Source organism: Chelon labrosus (genome assembly GCF_963514085.1).
Source record: "Chelon labrosus genome assembly, chromosome: 12".
NCBI classification, from domain to species: Eukaryota; Metazoa; Chordata; class Actinopteri; order Mugiliformes; family Mugilidae; genus Chelon; species Chelon labrosus.
Genome location: NC_140345.1, coordinates 20,937,549 through 20,948,970, shown reverse-complemented (window position 1 = coordinate 20,948,970; position 11,422 = coordinate 20,937,549). Strand labels below are relative to the sequence as shown.

The window sequence follows — 11,422 nt, the reverse complement described above, 5'->3', positions numbered from 1 at the left end:
ACAAACTGAAGTGTCTATGTCTTCCCAAATGTTACTGCAAATTTAAATACAAACCAGGTTATATGCTCAGATGAGACCAAAAGTCACCCAGAAGAGCGCCTCATACCCAATGTGAAGTGAGGTGTCGGGGGGTGGTGGGGCTGTTTTGCTTCCACAGTACTCTGGACATGTTGTTAGGATACATGGTAACATGGACTCCATCAAATACCAGCAGATACCAAGTGAAGACCTGACAGGAAGTTTAAAACTGACTGACACTGGTCCTTGTGGCAGGACAACGATCCAAAGCACACCTCAAGATCTAAACAGACATGCTTCAGCAGATGACACCGGAATACACACTTTGCCGCAGACTTCAAAGTCCTCTCTCCTAAACCCATAGAAAAGGAGGATCTGAGAGATTCTTTATCATCGTTGTATCATCAGCTCAACTTGTTTTTACGGAGGTGACTCGGAGCCGCTATCTTGGCAACAGGAAGCTGCATGCACACTTTTAAGAACAAGCATACATTTCATGAGGAGAATTTAATGTTTCTTCCAACTGTGCTGCTTCAATTAAATGTTTTTTTTGTTTTGATGAAGCAGCATGAGAATAAACCACACAAACAGTTCTGTTTTTGTTTTTGACCTAAGGGTACCAATAAATCTGCAGAGTGCTGTTGAGTCTTAAGGTCCCAGTAGCTTAATTAGCAAGTATCACAATAAATTGGTTATATGAATAAGGGATTAAAAAAATATCCCATAAAACTCAGTAAGATCATTCTAAACTGTTTATTGAGTCCTACAGGCATCTACTTATACCCTGTTATAGGACGGGAAAAATATCAAAGAAGGACAAGGTGACTTTAATATCCCTATAGTGCAGTTCCGTGATGTGCCATCCACGCTCCAAAATGCTCACATAACGACTTGGAGGCATGGGATGCATAAAAAGCAGCCTTTTTATGCATCATCCTGCTCTTTTTTAGCTCATTCCAACCTGCAAGGTAGCATTGTAGTAACAGTTTCTCTTTCTAAATTGCATGTCTTGCATGTGAAACCCTGTGTTCAATGTGCCATGGAAATGGAGTAGTCGTTTTGCTATTTCCTCTGCCTGTCATCTACCTGCATCCGCGTGACTTCTCACACCTTATTGACAAAAAAAAAAAAAAACGAAATGAACGCTCATGCTGCTCAGCCTTTCTTTTCCAGGTGGGGATAGGTGAGAGCTCTCGAGCGGCAACTCTTCTGCCGAGAGGTTAACACGTGTCTCGCTGGAGGAGTTGAGGGAGACACGTGTGTCTGATGGAGCTGCTTCTCTCTGGGAAGGGAAAAAGTCCTCTGCTGTCTGCACTCGTCTCCATCTGCAGGAAACCCACTGTGCCGCGACAAACTGAGGCGTACGCGCCTGTGATTTAACAGCGCGTGATTAGCATTCTCCGCTCCCCCCAGTGTTTCAGGTCCCGTAGCCAGACAGATAAACAAACCGGCGGAGGTTTCGGGCGGTTGCTCAACACTAGTCCAGATTAGTTTGACTGCTATTCCCGGGGAAGCTGCACGGGCCCGAGTGGAAAAGCGACGGCAGAGGATGAAAATTGCTCAGATCTCGGCACAGCAGGCGATGCTGCCGTTTATATCACTGTGTACGTAACCTTCCCAGGAGGGCCGGTTTAACAATGAGAGCTCAGCAGTCTGTAGGAAATCAGCCAGAGTGGAAGCACAGCATCGTGGTTAGGATACTCTTTGGACTTTTGATCGATTATCTGCTCTCACCTGACTAGTTACGGCATCAGTGACTATTAGTGTCATGGTTTTAGGCCTTTGGAGTATCATAATTTTCAACAGGTTAATTCTCTTTGGTTAATCCCGTGATTCCTCCCGAAGATTTACATCACATAACTCATCAGGTGGCATTAATTCATTGTCACCCTTGTATCGATCTTCCCTCCGCTAATACACCATACCACAGGTGGGACACCGCGCGTGACAGATCATCACTCCTCATAGCCGGTGGGGGGGTCAAGAGGTGAAATCACACAATTCACGCAATTGCTCCCGCGGAGGAAACGTCCACCCGAGGAGTCACATATGAAGAGGCTTGCCGGGTCATTTTAAGTGAATATTGATTCTATTAACGTGAATGCTTGCGTCTGCTGTGATTCATTACCGGTGTTGTTCTATTCAGTCGGCATTATTAAAGGCCGTAGACGCGCTCATTGTATGCTGTGAATCAGAATCTGCAAACCAAGTGTACGAATGAATGCTGGTTCTGTTGTCTTCAGTGTGGTATTTACCATCATGACTGCAACAATGTCGAGTTATTACCTGATAAATAAATGAATGAGGTGAAAATGCCAGCTCCTTCCTTGCTTAAAGCACTAGTGTGGCTTTTTGTGGACGACATTCAAATATTTAGTGACAGTGGCGATAATCCAACTGATATACCTCCCTGTGACCGGGATCATTAAATATAGTATTTGGTTATGAGTAATATAATTTTCTATAGGCTATGTGACATGGATAATGCTAAAGCAATGTACAGTGCAGCATCTCTTAATCCTGCTGCTTCCCTTTCTTCAGCTTCCATGGTGGGTCTTCACTGCCACCCCATGGTTAAACACTGCTACTGGAACTAGACAGAGGAGCTGTGGGGCTATGCAGCATTTTATAAAGATGCAGTTCGTCTCTACGGCCACAGGCTCTGTGAGAAAAAACACTTGCTTTTGCTTGCATGAACGTGACACTTTATCATAATGTATGCATGCAGTGAGTCACTAATGTTGGCAAACTGGTATTCAGTCAAAACAAATGCTTTGGCCTGCAAAACGTCACTTTGATTTAGTAACTGTTTAGCGTTTGAACTATTAAGTTTTTTAACATTTATCTCCAGGTTTATGAAAATGACTCTCCTCCCTGCCTCTAAATTAATTTATGCACCAGTTCACATTTTCCTTGGGCTGACATTTCACCTTCTTTGACTGCTGGAAGACCACCTGAGGACATGAGGCATGCCGTGATGAAGACGAAGCCGTCTGAGGCGGGCAGAGCAACCTTCCTGTCTGCTTCTGCCAGAGCGGAAGAGGAAATGTTAACGCGAGGGACCTTAAATGTCTAAATATCATATCGCCGAACGCGGTCACAAATTCGCAGCAGTCCCCTCTGTGATAACAAAATGCATTATTCATCTGCTGCTGCTTTTAAGAATAGCTCCTCTTTTTGTTCCTAATGGAAAGTTCAAGATAAACCTCCCCACAGACTTTCAGAAGCAAACGTTTTACCAATAGCAGCGATGCCAGTAGACTACTCAGTGCTTGGCTGTCCGTGTTCACTTCATATAAATGAGCTCTGCTGTTTGGCCCAAACTCAAGAGTTTCTCATTGAACTAATGACTAAAACTCATCCCATCTTCTCTCTAAAGGTTTGCCTTGTCCATACTAAACAGCAGCTCTGACTTTGCTTCTGACTGCGGCACACACAGAGGTGTTTACTGGGGCTAAATGGGTGTTCCCTTTCTTAAAGCATATTGTGACCTAGCAGCTAAAATGAAATGTTGGTTGTGTTGCAGTTGGGGCACACTTGCATGCAACTGCATGCAGCAGAATAGCTGAAAGAAATGATCAGACTCCAGATGTAGACGGACAGGCGGACGACAGCACAGACAATTATCAAAAGCAGCTGTGGTGTGAGGGGATAACATCACATTAATTATGATGAAAGAGACGAACAGAAAAAGAGCTGGAAGTGGCAGAATTAATTATCCGAGTCTGCTTGTTTAATAGCAAAGGATTTTTTTTCTCTTTCCATTCTGTGAAGTCTAATCTTTGTGTGAACCATAAATCTTTGCCTACAATCACACACACACACACACACACACACACACACAAGTCACTGGGAAAGCCATTATTATCCTTCCATTATCCCGCAGTGTCTGCGTGGCCAGCCACACGGCTTCAATTAGGAGAGTCGCTGTAAATTAACTTGAAGGTTCAAGTGTTGAATATTTCATAACAGTGTCTGCCACCTCTTCACGCACACACGCTTCGAAAGAAAGAAGAAAAAAAAAAACGACTGAGCCTCCGTCTGTTCTCTAAATTCCCTTGTCATCCTGCTGTCTGGCAGCACTCTCCTCTCTGGAAGGCCTTTTAAGAGCTACTGGAGAGTTTGCGTGCCAGACTTTCCAAGCAAACCCTGGGGATTGCCGCTTATTAATAATCTACAGTACCCTGCTGTCGTGACACACTACCCCATCGGACACCTCACGACGTTCTCTGCTGTTGGCGGTGAAGAAACAGGCCGTACCGCTGGCTGACTTTCACCGACAGCATGTACGCGTTGTGTAACAAAACTTCTTAATGAACTACGAAAACTGAACACACTTCTTCACAGATGAACTGTCTTGCAACAGCTATTTCTAAATCACCTACTACACTTGCAGGTTGCAGCCAAGTATATGTATGACCCTCTAATCTGGAATCAGGAAGTCGTGTTGGCATCAGTATCTGCAGCATCTCCTCAGACAGTAACAATACTGCACAACTGTCAATATGCTGTAGTTGTAGGCGCCTTGTTTCATTTATTTTATTTGTGTGTTGAGAGATGAGAGTATGTTATTTACTGGTTATATAAATGAAAAGTGTCAAGTCAGAACAAGTCAGATCATTGACTTCTGTATAACAATAGACATCATGACAGCTCCCCCGAAGCAAAAGCAAAATACACCTATCAGCCACAACATTAAAACCACTGACAGGAGAAGTAAATAACATCTTGTGACAATGCAATGTTCTGCTGGGAAACCTTTGGTCCTGGCATTCGTGTGGATGTACATGTACCACCCACCTAGACCAGACCAGACACCCCCACCCCATAGCAATGACGCTCCTTGATGGCAGCAGCCATCCTCAGCAGGATGCAACCTGAAACAGGCACACACAAAAAAAGGAACAACTAAAAAAATACATGAAACACAGCACAAGGTGTTGACCTGGCCTCAAAATTCACTAGATTCCCAGAAGTCTGGGGTCTGTGGCTCCTGTATCGGTGCACCTGTAACAATGCATTTTAATTTACTCAGCAATGAGTGGGTTTCTAGAGCTGAAAAGGGGAGCAACCATAGCAAAGGAGACAAAGTAGGCTACGGACTAAAAAAGGAACTCAGAAGAAGGATTATAGTCTAAACAAGAACGAGAACAATGGTGAGATGGGGGCTTTTCCTCATTGGAGGGTGCAAATAGAAGAGATTGGACTGAAAGCTGACACACACCAAGACTTGCCAGACTAGTCTTGGTCTGGTTAGTGTTTGAAAATATGAAAATAGCTTTGTCTTGGAACGGTGAAACTTTCTTTGTATTCTTGTTACTATTTCTGAAAATAAGTCCAAGACTTACCAAAGTCTTAGTAGGTTGCATAGAAAAAAAATTATAAATTGTCGATGCGTCCGACTTCCTCTTATCGGCTAAACTGGTGCCAGGGACACAGGCTGCACCATCTTGCAAGTTTGAAGCCAGCATCTACGCAGTACTGTCAGAGACTGAAGCCACGTTATTGATGACCCGCCTATGCTTCAGCTAGACTCACTGGCGTTTGGTTAATACTCTGCTCTAATGGAAAAATGGACCCTTGAACATACATCAGCGTTATATAATCTACCTAAAATGACAGAAACCATCTTTGGAAAAAATAATTATTTGACGTGTACTTTAGTGTTTTAGCTTGGCCCAAGCCCCATATTTTATGACGCCTTTCAGGTCACCCAAGGTCGCCCAACGGAGAGAGAAAAAAAAAAAAAAAACACATTAAAACAACAAGCAAAAACAACAAACAGGAGGAGATGTAGTCCTGTGTGTCATCGGCAGTGGAAGTGGATCCCATTGAGATGGAGGATTTTGCCCAGGGGGAGGACACAGATGATGAAGAGGAAGGGACCCAAAATAGACCCTTGGGGGACACCCAGTGACACACCTGAACACCCAGATTTGTGGTTACCGAGTTGAATGAACTGTTGTCTGTCTGTGAGGTAGGATGCAAACCATGAAAGTGCAACACCAGTTATTCCAATGCCAGCCAGGTGTTCCAGGAGTAGTGGGTGAGAGATGGTGTCGAATGCTGCACTGAGGTCGAGGAGGATGAGGATGCTGAGTAGTCCAGAGTTAGCTGCATGGAGGAGATCATTGGTAATTTTGACCAGGGCTGTTTCGGTGCTGTGTTGAGGGCGGTAGTTGTGCGGCAACCACCTTTTCAAGAATCTTGGAGATGAAAGGAAGGTTGGAGATGGGCTTGTAATGACTGAGGTCAGCAGGGTCCAAACCGGGTTTTTTTAAGGATGGGCGTGATGGCAGCCAGTTTGAGAGAGGGAGGGTACAATTCCAGAGAAGATTGAGGAGTTTACTACGCCAGTGGTCATGGGGGAAATGGACGACAGGCAGGCTTTGGTGAGGGTGGTGGGAAGAGGCTCGAGCTGACAGGTGGTGGTTTTTGCTTCACTGATGAGGTCAGAGATGGTGTGTTCTGATGCCAGGGTGCGTTGTTGGTGCGAGGTCGGGCAGAGGAAACCATCCAGGGTGGGTCTGTTGGGGAGGTGCATGATGAAGCCAACTGTTGGTGATTGGGGTGGTGATTTTGGAGCTGAAGAATTGCAGGAAGGCAGTGCATTGTTTCTGTGGAGGTGTCTAGAGGGAGGGTTTTGGGAGGCGGAAGTGCTTCATGTTGGAGGACTTGCCATGACATCCACTTTTTTTACAGTCTATGGTATGCCATGAGTGGGCATCAACACCATTTGTGTTGGTTTTCACTGCTAGAAGGGGGAGACTAGAGTTCAGCACAGCAACTTTAATGTATATCTCAGCAGATTTTTCATGAAGTTCATGTTTTGAAGGTTGACTTAGTAAGTTAATGCTAATGTTATAGCTAGCAAGATGTGAGTGTAATCAGTCTATGGGGGCTTAAAGGGGAACTACCGTTTTTTACAACCTGGACCTTATTTCTGGCATATAATACAATTGTTTACTCACCCATATAACTTTAGTGTCATTTTTAGTCCTTCGGAAGATATTTGGCTCCAGCAGAGAACCACGTATATCCGTATAGTGGGAGTGACTGGGGCACTGCAACGCAGCCTCTAAATAACGCATTATCTGCTGTGAAACTCGTTAATTTCACCAATATTTTGTTATGATACGATGCTATTCCCTGTTGTAGAAGTAACTTATTTGGCAAACGTGCCACACGAGAAATCTTAATTCATTTAGCTTTAGTTTCCAGTATTCAGTTCTCCTTAATGCATAAATGGCCTCCACTTCCCTGCTCAATATCCTTTTGTGCAGACTCTGGTTTATACACAGTCTCTAGGCTATGCTTTGCAACCATATTTCATTCTTCCTCTTTTCATTTCAGTGTTAGAACTTGTTTGTGTGACGCAACTTGTGTTAACTGCAAGATGCATACATTTGTAAGATTAAGTTTACAAAGAGCCTCTGGGTTTCTTTTTCCCCGGCTGCAGCCTATTTTTAACATCTCATGCAGTTCTGACTTACATTCATCCATTTTGGTGCAGCCTGCTACTGTCTGACACTGACCAGCTCCAGGAGCAGCTGGAAGTGTAGTGAACTCAGTCACTCCCCCATTCATTAATTCACTTCATAATTCACACTCCAGCACAGACACTGTCTCAGTCTTCTTCTTTCTGCTGGTGCTGTATTTGGAGGGGCCTCCGCTTCCTCTAAAATCTGCCGTTAGCAAAAGAAAAGACGCTGCCATATCCATGTTTTATCGTCCTCGTTCAGTGTCCTGTGTGTGTCATTGCTGTGGCAAGAGAGGCTCTGAGGATATATAGCCTTTAGAAGCACTGACTCCCCAGCTGCCCCTCCTCTTCCAGGCCCAGTGTCCTTGCCAGCAGGAAAAGTGGTGCACTGTTTCAGAGAGATAGCATCTGATACTAGGCCAGTCAGATTTCAGCTTCTTCTCTCAGTCCCTTTACATGGGATGTACTAAACTTGACTACAGTCTAAACTGCACACCATAAACCATTATGATCCATCAGTCAATGACCCCTGGAGTAGTTGTGCCTCTCATGTCCCTGCAAACTAATTTCTGGAACAAAAACTGTGGCGTAAATCTTTGCCAGTCCCTGCCTCTCTTACTTGGTTTCCTTCCCCTTCACTGCTCTCACTCTCTCTTTACTCATCTGTTAAATGGAGTCTTGTTGGGAAATGAGCCAAAGCCGTTCACCCAGCCCCTAGGACTCCAGGAAAAAAAGCAGCAACTATATATTTATAGCTGCTGCTGCTTGCCTGCTTGCGCCAAATAAGGTGGAACAATCAGCATGTGAATATTCAGTTTAAAACGGGATTAAGCACTTAAATAGTTGATGTGTCGAGGATCTAGTTTACAAAGTGTCACCTGCCGAGAAGGGAATTTGTCACCGACTGCGTGAATTGTTTGTAATGAACCATCACAGGTGCTACAAAGACGAGGACTCCGAAGATGTAGAATAAAGAGCAGGAACGTCCACAAGATTTGCTCGGGGTCACAGATCAGATGACCTATTGGATCTCTAGATTAAACATGGATTAGGGTGGCTTCGACATAGTGAAGTGACCAGTAATCTTCCGAGAGAGCACAGCAGAACAGATGGTGCATGATACATTTATTTGTTTGCATAACACAGCTGGAGTAGCTTTTTGTGATATGATGACCGCGCGCAGTGCACGCTACCACATGCAACAGACAAATATGATCATGCAAAATAAACAAATTGCAAAATAAACTTCTTGTGTTGGATGGTGACAATGTTGCATGATGATCATTTCTCTCCAATCTCCTGTATTTACTCTGGCACTGATTTCATGGTAACCTCATGACACTTTGCACTTGCACTCCTCTAAATTCTGCAACAGAGATCATGTCTTCATTTCTTGATTGTATTTTTATCTCTTGCACAAACCCACTGGAGCTTTATAGTTCTTCACTGGAATTGGATTCTGCTCAAATGTTTCCTGTGGGGAAACACATTGCCAGTAAGAACATATATATATATACACACGCACACACATATATATATATATATATATATATATGATCGTCAGAATATAGGGTTTCCCTCAGATCTTCAAATCCCATCCCGTCTGTGTTGACTGACTGGCAGTGATCTCAATCGGCTCGCAGATAGCGGCGCTCCTTTCAGCGCCACAGCGCGGGCAGCTGAGTCGCTGTGTGTGGGAGGGACTACTAAGGGAGAGCTCCCTTCAGTGCAGCCTGCCGCCACAGCACCGAGCAGCGACAGAACACATTCAAAGCTTATTCACTGATAAGGCATTTTTCTTTTCATTTTTTAATCTGACCCCGTTGTGTGGTCTCAACCCTCTGTACAGAAGAAGAAGCCGGAGCAGATGGTGAAGTAGCGCGGTGAGTTTATTTCTATTTATCCGTGCAGTCTGAAGAGGAGGCTTTCTTTTTTTTTTCTCTTTTTTTTTTTTTTTGGTCAGGGATTATAAAAAAATAAAAGCGGATTGTGCATGGCTGGTCCACCCTTATGCAGGGGGAGCCTCTTCTGCTGCTGAATACAAATAAAGTGTGCAGGGCTACTCCGAGAAAAAAAACATTAGGAAGTGCTGCTTATAGGCTGCTAATTGTTTTCTCGGAAGCAGATTCACTGTGGCTATTTCTATTACTGTATTTGCTGTGAATTGGTGATAACCTATTTTACAAATCGGCGTCTTGCTTAAACAGTGTCCATTTTGAAACAGAATTAAAATAGGATATAGCCTAATCTCGGTTTATTCGTGAATTGTTTTCCTAATTGGATACGGAGGCATTTGGCTAATCACAGACATATAAGCGCCTTTCAACAAGGGTCTACGGATTTCTCTTGAACCATCTAATCAACTTTAAACTGGCTCTCTACGCGTGTACTGTGTGTGTGCTTTTTTTTTTTTTTTTCAATTTACGCACAAGTTTTTGCTCATTCGTTGGAGTAAAAATGTTTCATGTTTTGCAGAGAGGGTAATCTCATTAACATGCACCATTTAACTTGGTGTGTGTCGTCTTATTAGGGATGCTGTGGAGTGAAAACGTCGTGGGAGGAAGGCTCAGACTGAACCAGCGGGTGGCGAAACGCGAATGGCTTCTCCGGAGCTGCTCCCCGCAGATATCCCCGACGTCCTTGACCGGGTTTCCTCCGCGCCGAATTCCCGCAAGTCGGGTGGATCAACAGGAGGAGGAGCGCTCCCTGGGGAAGGCTGCTGTAACCCGGTCCGCAGCTGCCATGGTTGGAGTCTTTCAGCACCAAGGACGGCGCCGCGCAGGGCGGGCGCGGAGGTTAAACTCGGTCATCTCGGCGAGGAGAAAGTCAGAGTTTGTTGCGATGAGGAATTAGAGACATCTTTCACTTATATTGACGAGAATGTCAATTTGCGATTGGCCAGCCCTGAGACTAGCTTCAAAAGTACTCACAGACCTGTGCGTAATGGCGAGCCTTGCTCCGAGACTTTACCGGAGTTTTCCTTCATGTCCGAGGACGATCTGTCCTTCGGAGAGGGCTCTGGGAATTCTATAGACTACGGGTTTATCAGTGCAGTCACGTTCCTGGTGACCGGGATCTCCTTGGTGATCATCTCCTACGCTGTTCCTCGGGATGTGGCAGTGGACCGTGACAGCGTGTCGGCGAGGGAGATGGAGAGACTGGAAATGGAGAGCGCCCGGATAGGCGCACACCTGGATAGGTGCGTCATAGCGGGACTCTGCCTGCTCACACTGGGCGGCGTGGTGCTCTCCACGCTGCTGATGATCTCCATGTGGAAGGGGGAGATGTACAGGAGAAAAGTCGTCGCTTATTCCAAGCGTTCAGCCAAACTTTACGGCTCGATCAGCCTGAAAACTAGATCCAGCCCCAGCCACTCGTCTGTGCACTTGTCCCTAGAGGAGGGAATGGACGAAACTCTGACTTAAGCTGCTGTTCTGCAAATAAAGATGTGTTTAGCTGACGATTAACGCCGTTGTCACAGATTCTCTAACATATTAGCTGGGAACTGTATCCACACATTCGAAGTCTGCAACATTTTTGTCTTAGGCTATATTGTAGTAATGGATCAAATCTTGTATTATATTTCCACACAGTGGACTTGAAAAGCACTCAGTGGCGAGTTAGCCATCATCAGACAAAAAACATTGTGTGGTATTATATAGTCCTCAAATGATTTTAAATCACCAAACCATAAACATGAGCCCAGACAGTGTTAAGAGCTTTGTGTCACAAACGCGATCACATTTTTTTTTTTTTTCAGCCAAAATGCAATGTCTAAGAGCTTCCATTTATTATTAAGGCTATTCATATTTAATGGGAATGTTTCCAACAGCAAAATTGCACACAGACACATTTCAGGAAGTAGGGTAAAGTGTGTGTCCCCAGGGCAAGAGAGTGGGAGTAAGTAGGGGCGCAAAGCTGTCC

At 44.7% G+C, this 11,422-nt stretch overlaps 1 protein-coding gene across 1 annotated transcript; it reads left to right on the top strand.

The window, feature by feature from the left end:
* The first annotated feature begins 10,000 nt into the window (after positions 1–10,000).
* tmem74 (transmembrane protein 74) lies at positions 10,001–11,050 on the top strand. Its single transcript, XM_084557999.1, has one exon. The coding sequence runs from the start codon at positions 10,096–10,098 to the stop codon at positions 10,921–10,923; it is 828 nt and encodes a 275-aa protein (XP_084414125.1). The 5' UTR covers positions 10,001–10,095; the 3' UTR covers positions 10,924–11,050.
* Positions 11,051–11,422: the final 372 nt, after the last annotated feature.

What these genes read in the sequence shown, in the direction of transcription:
- tmem74 (XM_084557999.1), top strand. Translation starts at nt 10,096, where the DNA reads ATGGCTTCTCCGGAGCTGCTCCCCGCAGATATCCCCGACGTCCTTGAC.